Here is an 18,923-nt window from a genome sequence, read left to right on the forward strand (position 1 = left end):
CTCTAACAAGTGGTGCTGTATTATACAAGGAATATAATTTAATACAATCGGGAAGGTAAATCAAAGAGCACATGCATGTATGCATGGTCCTAAAAATTTGTGCAAGGAGCCTATGGTTTGAAAACATCCCAGAGTTAAACTTAATCCACCATTGGCCAAGATGCATTTTCTTTGAATATGGGTTTCAGTGTCATTTCAGTGAATGTGAGTTTCAAGGGCACATAAATTTACTGTTCATACCAAGTCTGTTTTCATTGTGAGACTGTACTGTTTTGTTTAGAAAATGGCTGTCAGTGTTTGCGCTATAAAATCTGAAACAAAAGTTTTAAATGAAATCCAAATATCTGTAATCCTTGTAGAAGTAAAGAAGAAAATAATATGCACTCTGACAGGTTTGAACAGAGTTTATGGTAATTGGGGAGAACTAACTAACTAATGGGATACTGGAAAGGCTGGAGGGCTGCTCTGTGTGTGTGTGTGTGGGGGGGGGTTGCTGCTGGGGGGTGCTTTGTGTGTGGGGAGCCCCAATTCATTACCGTGCCAAGGGTCCCATTTGACCATGATCTGGCTCTGCATACCATTCATATTTGAAGAGCAGATTAAATTTGTAGGGCACAGACTGTATAAAACTGGAGTCCATATGACTTAATTAAGAAATGCTAATATAGCAAGGTATAAAAGCCTGCAGTGAGATGTTTGGTCCCATTATTGCCACAGACAGCAAGTGGTCCATGTAGTCTTCAAGTCACATTCCCAAAATGTTCTAATGTTCAGGAAGAACTTCACTCTGAAATTCGTGCATCACCTAAGTGTGCTGATGGCAAATCCAGTAATTCCCAGAGAGTGAACCAGAGCCATGGTTTAATGAACTAACTGGAAGTATGAGCAGAAAGCTGGGCCTGAAGCAACAGTCATGAGTGTAGTTGCAGTACTGTAACAATGAAGCATGTCAGGAGTAGTAAGTAACAAGTGGTATAGTCAATGTAAGAGAGTTGCACTGAAGTACTAATACAAAACTGGAGTATCTGGGCAGACTAGATTCTAGAAGTTAAGTTGTTAAGTACTCTGAGACTGCAGGTGTAGATATAATGATAGAAAGTGACAGTAGTGTTGCAGTGACAGCCAGCTGCTGCCTAGATGCAAGGTAGCTTCAGATGTCCACATCCTTGGATTAGTTAACTAGTATGGCTCGGAGTCTGTCCAGTTGTTATGCTGCTGCAGGAGTCCTACCTCACAAACAGTAAATATGTTGTGTGAGGTACTTACTTTAACAATGTATCTTAAAGGGGTAGACTTTAAAGCTGTTCATATACCCTTCTATTTTCCACATTGGACTGGAATGAATGTCTGTATATGGCCTTTCTTTTTTTTAAATGTACATAGTTCTGTGCTTACAGTGTTGTAACTGTTAGATTTTTGTTAGTTGCTGTATTTTATTAGAAAAACTTTCATAACAGGGCCCATACAACTGACAATGGAAAAATAGCAGTAGAAAATAAGTATTTGCACAGAGGAAGCTTCAGCTTCCAGAAAAAAAAGTATGAACCATGACTGAGAGGGAGCAGAAACCTAAGATATGCTGCCGTGGCATGGGTCTTGTACAATGGTTCTTTTGAAAAGCAGTTAGAAACTACTGATGACGTGTTCATTGATTTACATTAAAATATTTAAATCTGTGGTATGTATTCTGAAATACTGTGTGAAACTACATGCATTTCCATTAATTTGATTGATTATTTACTTGCAGACCAGTGTGCCGTAAAGGCAATGTACGTAAAGTATGTATAATTCCATTTGCTGTTGTAATTTTCTGTCACTCTATCAGTAGAGTTAGTTATGTTACATATTACCATATCAGCATGGAACCCAGTGCACATATTTTGAAAGTTACTAAAGCCATGCAGGCATCTTTTGCTGAAATCCTTTGCAGTCCCTTAATAAAGAGTAGAGGTTTGTGTCATCAGGGTTGACTATGCAATTTTTTTTAAATTAAAACACATTTTTGTTTTATCTTTTTGGAAGTCTTTTAATACTTTTTTGTCTTTCCTTCTTTTTTCTGAAGCTTTGTATGCCAAAAGGGCTTTCCTTTAGAACACAAGCTGACTCCAGGGATCCTCAGTTCCATTCTTTTATCATCACACGTGAAGATGGTTCCCGGACGTTTGGATTTGCATACACATTTTATGAAGAGGTTACAAGCAAACAGATCTGTACTGCAATGCAGACGCTGTATCACATGCATAATGCTGAACAGTATGACATTCTCCATACTACTTCTACAAACTGTAAAGAAGAAAACTCCAGCTTGGGAGACTGCCCTGCTTCCATATCAAAATTACAGCGGTTTAATTCATATGATATTAGCAGGGACACATTGTACGTCTCCAAGTGCATTTGTCTTATAACTCCAATGTCTTTTGTGCAAGCCTGTAAGAAAGTTCTTGAACAACTCCATCAAGCTGTAACCTCACCTCAGCCACCTCCACTGCCCTTGGAAAGTTACATTTACAATATCCTTTATGAGGTTCCCCTTCCACCAGCTGGAAGATCTTTAAAGTTCTCAGGAGTGTATGGACCAGTTGTTTGTCAAAGGCCAAGCACCTCTGAGCTTCCACTTTTTGACTTTCCAATTAAAGAAGTGATTGAGTTATTAGGCCTAGAAAATGTCGTGCAGTTGTTTACGTGTGCACTGCTGGAATTTCAGATACTGCTTTATTCACAACGTAAGTACATAAAATTCTGTTTCGTCAGTATTTTTGTCTTGCATTTTGTAAGTATTTTCAACATTTTTGGCTTAGAGTACAAGTCATTAAGCTATTTATTTAGAAAAGCTAAGTGTTACAATGGCATTACTTATTCTGTAGATATAAACTGGCTTCCATATACTGAACGATTACTGTCCCACTTGTGCAGTTCAACCAAGGTTGTACATCTCTGGAAAAATGGGATTTGCACAACAAAGATGAGTAAAACCCATGTGAATAGTATACCATGCTATAGAAGTATGGAGACAGTCTAACTGCTTATGATTATGGGCCTGTGTTGTGCAGAAATCACCTAAACAAGAGAACTACTTTAATCCCTAATAAATGTTTCACTATGAAGCGAAGCATAGAATATATACAGTAATTAACACTTTTTTCTGGTTTTGCATTAAGCTGTATAATTAAAAGAAGCATTATGCAAGAATATTCTGTCACATTTGAGCCAAATATTAAATCAGAATTTTTATTTGAGTATTCACATACTGCAGAATTTTTTCCTCAAGCAAAGGGTTTCTGTAAAGTGCCATAACTATGGTTTGTGTAGCATTTACTAGAAATTTCAAACAGCACCTCAGAGAGAGGAATAGTGGTAGTACAAATCAATTTAGTTTGGAAAAAGATAGAAGTGAGCAGAAATTGTTAGTCTTTAAGCAGACCTTTGTGAAGAAAATTGTCAGGTTTGTAATATTGAACCAAATTATATCTTGTACATCATATCAATGAGAGAAGTGCTTGATGAATTGATTTTTTTCCCCTGATGCCCTTCAGCTTGGTCATCAGCTGCTTATTTCTTTCATGTGGCTCGCATCCTCCTCTGTGTGCTCTCTGAGGAGAGGGAAGAGGTCTGGGAAGCACACCAGTATTACCAAATGCAGACTCCATACTTGTAAGCACAGGAAGGCAGAGCAGAGAGCCAGAGATTACAGCATCATGTATATTGACCAGCATGCCAGAGATTGTTTTCTAAGCCCTACCCCAAGCATGCTGATATGTTTATGTTAGTCTAAACAGGCAGTGAGGTATGACTTGTGTGACTTGAAGACATAGGTTCATAGGTTGGTACTAGGCTATCGGCCCTAGGGCCTATGCAAGCCTAGCCATAACAATTCCCTGGATATTTCTTCCCACAGTATGCCTAACCCATTCCTTTAAGAATGCAAGACCTTTTTCTTTCCTTTCTGCATAACCAGCATAGCAGTCTCTGACTTCCAGCATCCACCGGGACGCAACAGAAATTATCCTCATTTCATTTTGATTCTCTCCACCTGGGATAGGAGCACCCATTTTTTTTCACAAGCTCCATCAGATGCCAGAATAACTAATTAATCCTAGGTTGCCTGAACTGTAGTCAGGCCTTTGTCTGTCTGTGCTATCAGGGCTGGTATATTTTGTTTTATTTTATTTTATTTATATTTGTTTACTGGAGTAGTGCACTGATGTCAGTGGACCAAATGCAGGCACAGCCCAGGTGAATAGGTTTACATAAGAAATGAACGGAAAATATTTACAGATAGGATATGCTAAAAAAAACTATACATATTTACAGATACAAGAACATGCTACAATATTTAGTTCAAGACTGTTCTTTATTTTTTATTGCTTTTGACATTTAAAATACTGAATTTGTGAAGTAAAATAAATGTGAACATAACTTTTGCAGTTAGGTGAAAGCTACTTTTTAAAATAGTTTTATATATGAAAATAATGGATCTGTGACCTTCCAATTCATAGTAGCAGTATTAAACATGTTACAGGATAGATTATAGCTATAATATAGATACTAAGTTCTTAAACTCACACTTTATCTATGTAGGGGTGTGAGTATGTATGCTTCTCTTATGCCGTAGATGCTGTGGGTTACTCTGCTGTGGTTGGCAGATGCTGTTTGTTCCTTGTACTATTCAGTCCTTTTCCCTGGTCCCTCTGGTGTAGCTAATATAGCCACAATGGGATGGAGTATTTGGTGGGCTGGGGGAATCACCCTTGTTGGTTTCAGGTGGAGGGGCAAGTGAAGGTTCTTCACTTAGCTGTGATAGGAATCCTGAACCTGGGATGAGTATGCCTGCTAATGGCCAGTCGTTTTCCAGGGAGTTTCCCAGGAATAGAGAACACAGTGAAAAAGTCTTACCTTCTCCTTTTTTTATATTTTTGCGGACAGGGAGTATTTGCTAAGGAACTCATTTCTGCCATTTTGTTGCATTCCACTTCTTAGGAAAAGAAAGAGCACTCTCTTTCTGACTTGTATTATCAGTCAGATGATAAGGCATTGCATTGGGATGTTTGGATTCAAGAGTTTCTTTTCAGTCTGAACAGTCTGATTTTTAAGAAAGTAGTGAACCATGTGTTCCTTTGAGGATTGATCTCTTTGTGAGTGTTTTTAAAGAAATTCTGCTAAAGGATTCCTTGCAAACAGGCCGGAAAGACACATCCTTTCCCACTGCCATGGACAGGAGTGGTCGTGTATGCTTTTCTGCCCTTTCCACTGATATCAAAGGTTCTTCTGAAGATCTAGAAGAACTCCCCAAAACTTGAGGTGGTGACTCCTTTTTGGCCTGAGCAACAGTGTTTTCCCCTTTTTTCAATCTTATCAAGTGCAATTACCACATGCTTCCCCACAGATTGGGTTTACTAACATAAGACAGGAGTTGTTTGAAACACCCTATCCTGGAAACCTCTTCATTTAACTGTCTCAATGATGGAATTTGATATCTTTTAGGGACCTTATTTTCTGAGCAGATGCAACAACTGCTGAAGGAGGCAAAATAATACTGCTACTAGAAAATCATATTTAGGTATGTGGAAAGGCCCAACTGCCTCTGGTTCTTGATTACTGTCATAGTGCAAGTTACAGTCCTGTGGCCATTGTTGTTCCTCTGTCAAGGTTCATTTGTCACTCATGTCTGCTTGTCTGTCCATAGAATACCCTCTTTTGAACCATCCTCAAGCTAAGCAGTTTTTGAAAGGGATGTTGCATGTCCTACAACTTGGAAGGCAGGTGGCACCCTATTGAGATCTTAGCTTTGGGCTTGAACGGCTTATTTTTTGTTTTCATTTAAACCAGCTCATCAGGATGATTTGAGGTTCTTAACATGGAAGATTGTTTACTCTTTGCTCTGACTTCTGCTAGGAGAGCATCTAAGTTACTAGCACTTAATGTGAGTCAACCATACCTCATTTTTCACAATTTTCCTTCAGACAAACTAAACTTTTAGCCTCCTTGTCTTTTTTCCTGAAGCAAGAACAGGGGAAAAAAGATTCTTCACTCTCTGGATGTTCTCAGGCATCTTGGATACTACAGAGACAAAACTGAAGCCTTTGGGAAAGGTGATCAGCTGTTTGTCTCCTGTGAAGGTAAGATGAAAGAACAACCAGTGTCAATGCAGACTATTTCCAGATGGATATCTCATGCTGTTGCTTTTTGTTATTGTAACCATAATAAGCCACTTCCAGTCAGGGTTAGGGCCCATTCCACTAGGGCTTTGACTTCATTGGTGGCTTTCTGGAAAGGGGTGGACTCCAGAAGTATTTCATAGGCTGCAACTAGGTCCTCGGTACATACTTTTACAAAGCACTACAGACTGGATTCCTTTTCCATGCCCAGAATAGGCTGTGCTAGGACCATATTGCAGGGACTCTTTGATTCTTGTTTACTTTCCTCCTCCCTTATTTATTAAGCTATGGTAATCTAACCAAATATCTTAGGCTACTGTAGCAGTGATCTAATGGTGAACATAGTAAAATGATATAAGTAAACTTAGCATTACAGTAGATGTTCTAATAGATTAGTGTTGTAGTAGCTTCCCATCCCTTCCTGTAGACCCTGTCTTAGTTTTCTTTTTTGGTATTACTAGGATGTGGATATATCTACCTTTACGTGTATGGTTTATGTTTCGGTATGTTTCCTAGTATTGCTGCTTTAAAGGCTGTTGCCTCCCTTTCTGGGTCTGTAAAGCCTTGAATATTTTGAAGCTCTAACAATCTTTTTGTATGGAAGTCTTCTGAAGTTCTGGACAATTAGAGTACATGGAAGGTGCCCATTAGCTTTGCAAAGCTAAACAGTCAGTGAGGGTAGGACCCAAATAGCTTAGGCTATTGCATCAATGATCTATTAAAACATGTAGTGTTATTGTAAGTTTACTTAAAGAATTGTACTTTCCAGGCACAAAACTTCTGCAGTGAGAGGCCAAGTTCTCTGATTTTCAAGTCTGTTGCCATCCTTTTTATTTATTAAACTATTGGGTAATTGCTTGTTACCAGCACTGCTTAACAGAACCTCTCTACTAATACAGAGACATAAACCCATATTTTTCTTAAAGAGTAATATAGTATTATTGAAAAAGTATTGTTTTATGTTTTTTACAGGCTTATGACAAGCATGATTAATGAGAATTTATTTCAGTATTTTGAGGTGAAGCAGCCTCTTGTTTCCATGATTTATGGTTTGCCCAAAGTTCATAAAAATGTTGAATGTCCACCCATGCGCCCAGTAGTATCTGGGAAGGCCTTGGTGACAGAACCACCTTCCATTTATGTGGAAAAGAATTTGCACCCTTTATTGGAAGGGTGTGACACAGTCCTCAGAGATACTAAATCTTTTTTACAAAAGTTATATGTCACCACTTCTAATTTAAATAATGATTACTGTCTGGTAACCATGGACATTGAGTCCCTTTTTACAGTGATTCCCAATGCATGAGGGGTTGAGAGCATCAGGAACTTCTTGAATATTAATCACTGTTTTACAAATGAGAAGACTAATTTATTATGTGCTCTATTAGAGCTTGTCTTAGAAAATAATGTCTTTGTGTATATTGGCGTAGCCATGGGCACAGCATGCGCCAATAGCTATGCCAACCTTGTGTTAGTACAATGGGAGAGGGACACGTTGCTGCAAGCTAATGAATTTTGTGGACACATAGCATGGTATACATGTTTTGTGGATGACATTTTTCTCCTGTGGAATGGAATGATAGAGACACTAGAAAGGTTCATAGAACATTTACATCATTCCACAGATTTTTTAAGATTTACATATAAATATTCCATAGAAGAGATAGAGTTTCTAGATGTCATGGTTAGAAAAACAGAGCTAACTCACTTAAGAACTAGCATGTATAGGAAATCAGTTTGTAGGAATAATCTATTACACAAAAGCAGCATGCATCCTAGACATGTTTCAAAAAATGTAATTAAAGGACAGCTGTACAGAGTAATGCGATTGCACAATGATGATGGACAACTGGAACTAGCGATTGCATCTTTGAGACAAGAATTTTTAGATAGAGGTTATCATGAAAAAGAGGTAGACAGCTGCATTACATATGCATGGAAAGAAAGAGAAGGGAAATGCAGACTCTATTATGCCGAGGCAGTAGTTGGAGAAGATTGCATGGTAGAGAAGGTCGGAGGGACCCTTAGGTTCCCTCTAACATATTCAAGTGATATAAATAGGTTTTGTGACATTATAAAAAACAACTGGAATATTTTGAATACTATTGATGAACTGAAAAATGTTATAGATACTACATCTCTTTCAAAAATGAAAAGACATATTTGCTATAACTCATCTAATTTGAATGAGAGATTGAGATCATATAGGATTGGAACTTACAAACGTAGGAACTGTGGAGCATGTAGATATATTCATACAGGAGCCAATTACATACATCCCCGCATTAAGTTTAAGATAGAAACAGATTTCTATGCAAACTGCAGGACTAGTAATATTGTCTATTTTAGCTGTTGCCTAAACTATCATGCCTTTTATATAGGTAAAAGTAATAGGCAACTGAGAGAGAGAATTTTAGAACATTATAGAGACATTTGGAATGGCAAGGACAACAGTGCTCTGGCCCTACATGTTATGGATCATGGTATAGAACATAGTATTAGGTTTCTGATACTAGAGGTAATAGTGGAAGGAGATAAAAGGAGGAGACATTAAAAATCGGACAGAATTAGCAGAACAAAAGTGGATTCTCCTCCTTAATGCAGACAGAGCTCCTGGTTTGAATGGGGTTCTTTCACTAAAACCTTTCCTTAAAGCACATGCCTTGAAACATTAATTCAGAGTGGACATAATTTTTAATAGATTTTAAACAGTCAGAATGCACTTATGAAGTTTTTATATTTTAGAATTTGCATTGTTCCATATATAACTGTGTATATATGGAGTATCTAAGAGTGTATTAATTCTGGTTTAAGCACTTGGGTTTTGGGCCAGTTATTCTACATTAAGAAGGTGTGGTCTGCACTCTTGTGAGAGGAGAGGGTAAATTCTGGCCTTCTGAGCTGCGAGTTTCTGGTTAAAGGGTTATTGTGCCTGCTTATTTGAACTGTTTCTTTCTGAAATTGGTATGCCTTGTTTGCTGTAGCATAGACTAAATTCAGACCTGCTGAATCTAGCTTTGTTTGTATAACTTGAGCACTAATCCAGATCATCTCTTTTTGGAGAAGGTTCCCCTGCACCCTAGTGGCAGGAGTGTGCAGTTAGAACTTGTCTGATCGAAGACTGCTGGAATGGGGCTCAGTTTTTAGCTTTTTATTGGTTAATTTGTTTAAATCAGTTTGCTCATTTGCTACTGTTATATATAAAAAAAAAAAAATCCACTTTATGCATCGTCGCTTAGCTAGGGTTAAACTGTTCTTGGTGCCAGAAAGTCTGCTCTTCAAAGTTTCCCTTAGAACTAGCCAGTTTTTTAGTTTTAGCACTCAAATCTGTTTCTTTGAGCTCAGCACTTGTTCAGAACCCATTGTAGGCACTAAATAAGCTACAAATTACTACAGCACTCAACTTTCCTCACTTGTCTAGAGGAAAACAGTTTTTAGTACTTAATAAATAAGCACCTATCCAGGCATGTCTAAGGATCAGCTCCCCGTGTTTTCTCCTGTCTACCTGATGAATCTGGTTATCTTGGGGCAATGCAGCAATTGCTTCATGTACACAGACAACCCTCTCCTCCTACCACCCAACACTACATCCTGTGAGAGAGATGCACTTATGTAGCCAGACTGGAAGCAAATCTTTCTTTACCCAAGACTGGACTAGACAGTCAAGAGGAGAGGGTAAACACTTGCACCACACCACACTCATCACATAGTCCCTCAAAACGTACACCACCAAAATACACACATAGCAACACAAAACACATGCCTACATTCGCGGAGGCTCTCAATAAAAATCTGCTCAAGCAACAGAGATCTCCAAAGCAGAAAAGCATGCAACCTCCACCCCCCAACACAACCCAAATGACACATAGCCCACAAACTCAGTGTGCCACTCAGCCACAGCCCATAAGACATAACAGCTTACCCAACACTATAGTCATAGGTGATTCTATAGTCAGGCACACTGATGTTCCACTCACCAGGCTAAACAAGGAGAAAGTTACTGTCAGCTGCCTGGTGGGTGCCAGTATCCGCCACATAACGCATGCACTCAGGTCACTCCACAACAAGTACAAATATGACTCTGTCATTGTCCATGTTGATGTGAATGACCTGAGATGTACCTCCCTGGACTGCATGAAAAGAAACATGGAGGAGCTCTCCGATCTTGTAGCCCAGGCAGGTATGACCCTAGCCCTGAGTAGCATCCTGCCATCACCCAGAATGATACCACAGTACAAGGACAAAATGATTGACTTCATCAATTGGCTAAGCTTCTGGTGTCATTCTAAGGGTATCCAGTATCTGTCTGCCTGGGATGACATGATCAACAGACCACTATGCTTTGCCAGAGATGGCCTGCACCTGTTGCCCTTTTGATTCCGGATACTGGCTAAGGCTCTTGCCACCCCTATAGTGCCTTTTTTTAGGCAAGGTTCAAATGTCAAATTCAGCATTTTAACAGGTACATGCAAGCAAAATCTGAGGGTAATGTTACTCAGTGCTAGAAGTCTAAACCTCAAAATGCATTCACTCAAGGCACTCCTTAAAATGGAGAACATCGACATCTGTCCAGTGACAGAGACCTGGTTCAAGGCTCCAGAGAGCACCCCTGCATTACCAGGCTATAATTCATACCACACCTTTCGGCCACCTAACCTGGACCGAAACACTAAAGGTGGAGGCGTGTCCATATTCATTAAGGATATCCACACCTCCAGGCTAGTTGCTCAGCGTAATGCATCCGAGATTATCCAAGTGCAACTAACTCTGGGCAAGACCGCAATCCAAATTGTAATTTGTTACAGATCCCCCACCATGCCCCAAGATCCCTCCCCTCATTTCTTGATACACTGGAAAATATTAGGGTACAACCCACCACCCTAATAATGGGCAATTTCAACTACCCCACCATTAACTGGGAAAAGTACTCATGTACCACCTGTTTTGCTCAACGTTTTCTGGAATTCATAAATTACAATGCCTTGAATCAACTTATCCACATCCTCACCAGGGGCAGCAGTATCCTAGAACTGGTCATTACCAGCGTGGGCTACCGGTGTTCCACACCAGAGGTCAGTTCCTCGTTGGTCAGATCGGACCACAAGCTAATCGGCCTAGACATCCATATTCCGTCCCCACCCCCCATTAGGGAAACCACCGTAAAACATTTCTGCAAAGCCAACTTCACGCTTCTTAAGACAGAAGTGACAAACTTCACAACACCCATGCAGATGGACAATAGAGCTACAACTGCTGAATCCTACACAGATGCACTTTATAAGCACTTACACGAGTGCAGGGATTGTGCTACCCCTAACAGAACCAAGATGTTATCCTCCAAAAAAAGGAAGCCAATCTGGTGGTCCCCTGCCATAAACAAACTCTACAACAGAAGAAAGAAACTGCTGCAAAAAAAGAGTAAAATCCCATGACTGGAAGAACTCCTTGGTCAGCCTCCTTAAGAAGCTGAGATGCCTCATAAAATCCTCCAAAGCTAGTTAGGAAAACAAAATCACCACTGATTCCAAAGACAACCACAAAGCATTCTATAGCTATGTCAAAAATCTCAATGGCAGCACTTAGATCTGCTCTGAGTTACAGCACAATGGCACTAAATATACAGAACCAACTGATATTGCCAAAATCCTGGGAGATAGGTTCAGTGCTAACTTTACCCCCCAAAGGGCCCATCTCTATACTGGAAGAATGCAAAGTTCCTGTAATCAAGGCTGCACAGGTAAAAAAAGCACTCTCCAAAGCCAAGAGCACAGCATCCATGGGACCTGACAACATCCCAGGTTGCGTTCTACATGAACTACAGAATGAACTGGCACCCCACGTAAGCACCATGTTCAGTCATAGCCTCACCTCAGGCTTTGTGCCCACTGAATGGTGCACAGAGACGGTTATCCCACTCCACATTTCTCCTAAACCTGATAGACTTATTTGAAGCAGTCACCAAAGCCGTAGATGAGGGTAAGGTGGTTCACACAGCCTATCTAGATCTCGCCAAGGCTTTTGACACCATCCACCACTCTGGAATTATAGATAAACTCACTAAACTAGGTATAAATCCCTATGACACAAGATGGGTTGCCAACTGGCTCACTGACAGAACCCACACGGTGAAAGTAGCAGACTCCATGTCCGACTTCAGACCAGTGACAAGTGGAGTACCACAGGGTTCAGTCCTGGGTCCTCTCCTGTTTGGTATCTACTTTTCTGAAGTACAGGCTAACACAGAAGGTCTTTGGCTAACGAAGTTTGCAGATGACTGCAAACTAGGAGCCATAATTGAAACTCCCAATGATGTGGACATCCTACAAAAGGGCCTCACTGAGACAGATGCCTGGTGTCAAAGCCATGACCTCAAGCTCAATGCCAAAAAGTGCATTGGTAAAAACTCTGTACCCATGAGCTACCACATAGGTGGTAGTCTACTTAACACCGAAAGTGTGATAAGAAACCTTGAGACACAGGTGGACATTAGTCTTTCCCTTAATAATCACATCACCACAGTTGTCAGGAAATCATTCGACATGGCACACCTCATCACAAAAGGTTTCTCATCCAGGAAAAAAGAGGTCATTGTTCCCCTCTACTTGTCACTCATTAGACCCATTATAGAATGCAATGCTCCTTTTGGTATGTACCTCACAAGACATCTACAACAACTGGAAAGGCTGCAGAAGTACCTCACAAAGAAGATTACTGGCCTCAAACAGATGCCCTACGCAGACCGTCTCAGAAAACTCCAGCTTTACTCCGTGGCATATCGCCTACTCAGAGACGATCTCTGCCTAACATACAAAGCTATGTCAAACTCAGAGCTGTTGGACATGCTCCACTTAAAGAAATCCCAATCCCTTTGAGCTACACGCTCTAGGGACCTAAACCTAGTCACCACAATAAACAGAACATGCTGGAGGGATAGATTCTTGTCCCAGAGATTTCCCATACTCTGGAACAAACTACCTATCTATGTCAAACAAAGCTCCTCATTAGCACTCTTCAAGAAAAATCTTGATGATTGGATGGGAAATAGGAAATTCACCCCAGGGATTACCTCTGTGGCTCTGCTCGACAGGGGCACAGGCAAATAATTTTCTTGGGTAGTGAAAGCCAGGGTATCTTTTTGGCTAGGCTTGTATAGGCCCAGGGGCCAATACCTATGAACCTACCTATGAACCTCTATGTATTTTTTATATTCACTTGTATTTCTGTGATTGACTTTGAATAGGCATACTGCATTTATGAAGATTGTCTCTTTAAGAAGTGTGGGTTAATGTAGTCCTAATTGGAGTTAATTGATTTTAACTGTTTGTACTCATTTTACTTGTGTGCGTTTATTTAAACTGAGTTTGCATTTCACAGAGTGAGTCTGATGAAGCGATTTGAACTATCGTGAAAGTGCTTACTTTTATTCTGAATAAATTTCTTTTTGTCTAGCTGTGTTGGTCCGCACTTTTTTCTTTTATTTATGTACGAGTTTGTATTAGTACCCATCCTTTATTGGAGTCCCGTTTTTATTTTATTTGATGTTTTGTGAGACCACAATCAGTCCAGCTGCAGAGATTAGTGAAGGGTGGTTCAGATTTCCTGCGTGACTGTTCTAGAATTAAGGCATACCCCTGTACAAATTGGTGTGTAGAGTATCAACAGTTTGAGTCATTATTTTAAGTCTTCTGTTACCATCTACAATAAGGAAACTTCTTCTGAATTTTTGTATTTCAGATCTGAAAAAAAATGTGATAAACCAATCTCTGAAATTTGTCAATGTTTATGCTGTATAAAATATTTCTTTTGCTTGGAGATTTTTTTATTGCAAGGAATCACTAGATGGTACTGTATTTTCACCAAGACCTGGATTGTAGAGTTAATTTTTTTTCCGAGATTATAAAGGTTAATGTCGTTCTGCATTACTTTTTGAACTGCATGGTGGAGACTTGTTTTCCATACTTTTCTTTTAGCAAAGATTTTTCCAAGACAAGTACGTTTCACCTTCTTGCTTAACATATTGCACTTTTGTAGTATGCATGTGTATTCCTGTATATCTGACAGAATTATGTAGACTGAATTGCAATTTTTCTTTGTGTGTGTCGGATCTAGAGAGTACCAGAAATTTTAAAGGGAGGCAGTTCATTTGGTAGGTGGAGGCTGTAAAAATGGCCAACCTTCAAAGTTAATAACACAGTGACAGATGTCTTTCTATTCCCATGTTGCAGTATTCTTACTGTGGGGATTCTCCATCTCAGGTGACCCGAACGTTGGGTCCTAGACAATAGCTTAACCCTGGTTGCTGTTGGTGTGTGGAACGTCACACGCAGGGCCATAAACAAGGTGCCTTAAATGTGATGTCTGCATGCACAGACCTCAGAACTTTTCTGTCGCAGTCGAACATCAGATCGATCGCATCGCTCCTCTACTATCAAGACGTCTAAACCTAAGTACCCCACTGGGGAATTCTTAAAATTTATTATCACTTGAGCTTGGTTTACTGGTAAATGCTGATGTGGACGTCAAATTCCGCATAAGGACGCCCATTACTGTTGCATATTCTGTTTAGGCTGGCAACATGACCATACATCCTGCGCCGTTTTGCCAATCCTTTGTCTCTAAAACGCTTAGAAGCCACCTAGCCGCCCTTAGTCTATGTTTGGAAATCAGAGACTTAAAAAGTTAGCGCTTAGGATGGATCCTGATTGGGCTGCCCAGGTTGAACCACCACGAAAAAAAGGTCAAGTTTTCATGGCCTACTACCTCTGCCCCTCCATGGTCAGATGGCCCACCAGCCGCTAATATAGGGGTTGAGGGACGTCCGCTAGAGCCATCTACTTCATTGGCTCCTCTTGAGGAAGTTGCTTCTGAAGTACTGGCCGGCACATCCACGGAGGTTACTGAGACGTCGGTGTCTACCGAAGTCGAGAGGGAACCAGGCTCCATCGGATGCCCATCTGGGATACAGGAATCCGAATCCTCTTCCTTAGCTCAGGCCCCTGAAACTAGGCTTTTTCACTCTCCCAAAACTACCCCTTTAAAAAGAAAGCAAAAAAGCAAACATCTTTCTTTCTCTTCTGAAGGACTACCTGACTGGCAGTCTTTTACACAGTCTTTGATGTAGGACTTCATGGCCCTTAGGCCCTTGGCTTCCTCACCCTCCACTCTTTCATTGCTTATCCCAAGACCTGCCTCAGCTACTTCAATTCCCCCTCCCACTTCTCAGGAAGAAGAAGAGGAAGTTTTTTCCTAATCATAAGATGAGTCTATTTCTTACTCATCGCAAATAGCTTCACCCTGGAATACTATTCCCCAAATGAGGAATCCATAGAAGGGGACTCTCCTCCAGAAGACATCACTTTTGGAGAGACCATTACTAAAATGAAAGAATATTTCAAATGGGATACTTCCCAAATGACTGAAACTCAAAAAAGATATTTTGAGCTGCTGGAAGTTGAATATCCTTCACCATCTGCCATTCCCCAGTTATACCTTCATACCTAGATGCATTTGCATCAGCATCTAAAAATCCTGACTCTCAGCCACCTGCTTCTAAGAGACATGATTGTTTCTATAAGGTGCCTGATGAACACAATTTTTTTGTGAAACCCCCCTTGGCGGACCCTGCAGTGATAGATGTGGCCCCAGATAAGCAGTCAAGACTTATCCCATCCTCACCTCTTCTGTATCCTGACAAGGCTAGCAGGAATATGGACAGGCTGGGCAAGGTGGTTTATACCTCCTTCCACCCTAGCCTTCAGAGCCATTAACTACTAAACCCATATGATTAAGTATGCCTTGAACTTGGTATCTCAAGCATCTACATGTCTATCCTCCTTGCCTGACTCTCCCAACAAGACAGAAGTAGCATCAAAACTGACCCTGGCATCCCAGGTAGCCAGGCACTAGATTAGATGCAGTTATGACACAGCAGAGGCCTCTGCTAGATCTGCTGCATCTGCATCTGTGCTTTGATATTCATGACTTTGGCTACAACCATCGCCTGAAGATTTCAAATCTAAAATTCTAGATGCCCCACTAGACCATAACCTTCTGTTTGGAAAACAGTGTGCTGAACTGTTTAAGAACCTTCAGGAGAAGAGCAAGGAGCTGTAAGACATTAAGCACCTTCCGGTACCTCCTATACCAAAATACTACAGAAACTATCCAGCTAAGACTTTTGTGTCCGAAGAACCTCCTCCACTGCTACTCCTTCTTCCAGGCATAGGAAAGGTAACAGGAGGCAAACCTCTTCCAGGCCTGCCTCTTCTCAGCTTACCCACAGACAGCCCTTTCAAAACAAAAATAGTACCAACAATGTGTGACTGCCTTGCGCATCTCCCCCTTTCAGCCTGTCCCCCCCCACACACACACTGTATGCCCTTTTGGAGAACATTCACCTCAGATTGCTGGGTTTTGGCAATAGTAGAAAATGGATATTTCCTATCTTGGAAAGAATGGCCCACACCACAGGGCATTCCATTCCCCCCAAAAAAACAACTACACGTTATACAGGATCTATTGGCCCATGGAACCGTAGAACCTGTCCCCTCAAGACAAGAAGGAAAAGGATGTTCTTCGTGTTTCACTGTTGCAGTCATAACTGTAGGGTGCTCCTGCCGGCAGGCAGGCAGGTCGCCAGAATCCCAAAAGTCTGGGGGTCCCGTCGGCTGTATAAGTATCCTGGCTGCAGGGCGGCTTTGGTACATAGTCCACAGCCAGCTCCATCTTCTCTTGCAGTCTTTCTTTCTTGCTTAGTGCTTTCTACTCAAGGCTATTCCTAGTACCAAAAAATGACGGACCATGGAGGCCAATCCTAGAATTGTCTTTTCTAAAACTCTTCCTAAAAGTCCCTTCCTTCAGACCCTCCTTCCACTACTGCCCCCCCAAGCATTCATTGCCACTGTAGACCTAAAGGATGCCTACCTCCACATCCCTATACAGCCCACTCACAGAAAGTACTTATGTTTTGCTGGGCCCTGTTCTCACTTTCAATTTACTGCTTTGCCCTTTGGATTATCCACTGCATTCAGGGTCTTCACCAAATGCCTAGCTCTCGCCATAGCCTACTGCAGGACCAAGGGCATTCAAATCTACCCCACCTAGATGATATTCTCATTCTTGCAGAGAAAGAAAACACCCTAAAAAAAATCTGCAGTTTTCCATGTCTCTACTACAATGGTTGGGGTTCACCCTCAATCTCCCCAAATCATCCCTTGCACCAGAGCAGGACAAATTCTTCCTGGGATGCAGGATCTGAACAGACCTGATGAAGGCATTCCTTCCTCAGGACAAGGTAATTTCCCTAACTGACCACTTTCTCGATCTTATCCAGACTCACCAACTGTCAGCAAGACAATTCATGCGACTTCTGGGTCTTATGGCAGCCACTGTTCCTGTGCTACCACTAGCCAGGATGCACATGAGGAAGCTACAGTGTTATCTAAAGAATGTATGGTCCCAACACAGCTACCTCTAGACTTCCAGATCCCCTTCCTACCCTGCCTAAAGGCAGAGTTACGGTGGTGAATTCAACAAGTTCAAATGAACCCAGGCCTTCCCCTCCTGCCCGCCCACACCATTTCAACATATGCACACACATGCCTCAGATCTGGGCTGGGGGGCTACCATGAAGGGCCTCAAGGTGCAAGAACACTGGCAGGCACCCTTCCTGAAAAAACACATCAACGTAAGGGAGGTGACTGCAGTGCATTTAGCTCTGAAAGCTTTTCTTCACCTAGTACAACCAGGCCCCCTTCAAATCTTCACAGACAACACCACGGTCATGTGGTACATCAACAAATGGGGGGAGGACCAAGTCTTACCCCCTCTGCAGGCTGGCAATGTAGATTTAGGACCTAGCCTCACAAAACAACTTATCTCTACAGGCAGTCTGCATCCCATCCCAGGGCGACCATCAAGTGGATGCTCTCAGCAGATCATTCTCTCTGCATCACGAGTGGATGTTGCACAGAGAAGTTTTTCTAGACATTGTCCACCAGTGGGACACATCTCAAATAGACTTATTTGCCTCCCCCCAGAACAGTCAGCTGAGAAAATTCTATACCAAAGACCACTCCCCACTAGCCTGGAGAGTGGATACCTTCACCATTTCAAGGATGGGACGATTTCTATAGGCCTTTCTTCCCTTTCCACTTATTCAAAAGGTCCTTCTGAAAGTCAGGAGGGACAATCCAAAAATCTTGTTGGTGACTTCCTACTGGCCAAGGCAGCATTAGTTCCCCCTTCTACTGACCCTCACCAAGGACAGTCACCACAAGTTACCCCACAAGGTGGACCTACTCATGCTGCAGAAAGGAACTCTCATCCACCCTCATCTGGAGATGCTGTGTCTAACACTCTTGGTGATAAACTTTTAATAATCCTCAGACACCACTACTTTGAGAACATGCTTTCTGTCCTGATGGAGGCCAGGAAACCTAACACAAGGAGATCCTACATTTTAAAATGGGAAAGATTCTCCAAATGGTGTCTCCAAAGGCTTAGGGATCCCTTTATAGCTGTCACTTTGGCTTCCAGAGTACAAAATAAGTACTCCACTGGGAAAAGGTAACTTTTTTTTTTTTTTTTTTTTGTATCTGGGTCGATAGATGTCAGAAGTATACCAGGCTTGTGTTCAAAACATGAGTGGTTGAAACTTATCTATATTGTGTGATGGCTGGCTGTTCCCCGTAAGGTTGAATTGCCCCTTTTCCCTGTAGTGATGCAGACTTGGAATTGTTATTTATAAAAAGTGGGGATGAAGGGGGT

At 41.3% G+C, this 18,923-nt stretch overlaps 1 protein-coding gene across 2 annotated transcripts in view; it reads left to right on the forward strand.

Moving 5' to 3' along the window:
• The window catches only part of DENND5A (DENN domain containing 5A), a 1,739,423-nt gene that overhangs the window by 586,962 nt on the left and 1,133,538 nt on the right, over positions 1 to 18,923 (forward strand). For both annotated transcript variants that reach the window (XM_044059112.1, XM_044059111.1), the window contains exon 4: positions 2,063 to 2,723. In XM_044059112.1, coding sequence (XP_043915047.1) covers positions 2,063 to 2,723 — 661 coding nt within the window. The remainder of the gene's footprint in view (positions 1 to 2,062; positions 2,724 to 18,923) is intronic.

Source organism: Protopterus annectens, chromosome 17.part0 (genome assembly GCF_019279795.1).
Source record: "Protopterus annectens isolate FY-2018-M chromosome 17.part0, PAN1.0, whole genome shotgun sequence".
Taxonomy (NCBI): Eukaryota; Metazoa; Chordata; order Ceratodontiformes; family Protopteridae; genus Protopterus; species Protopterus annectens.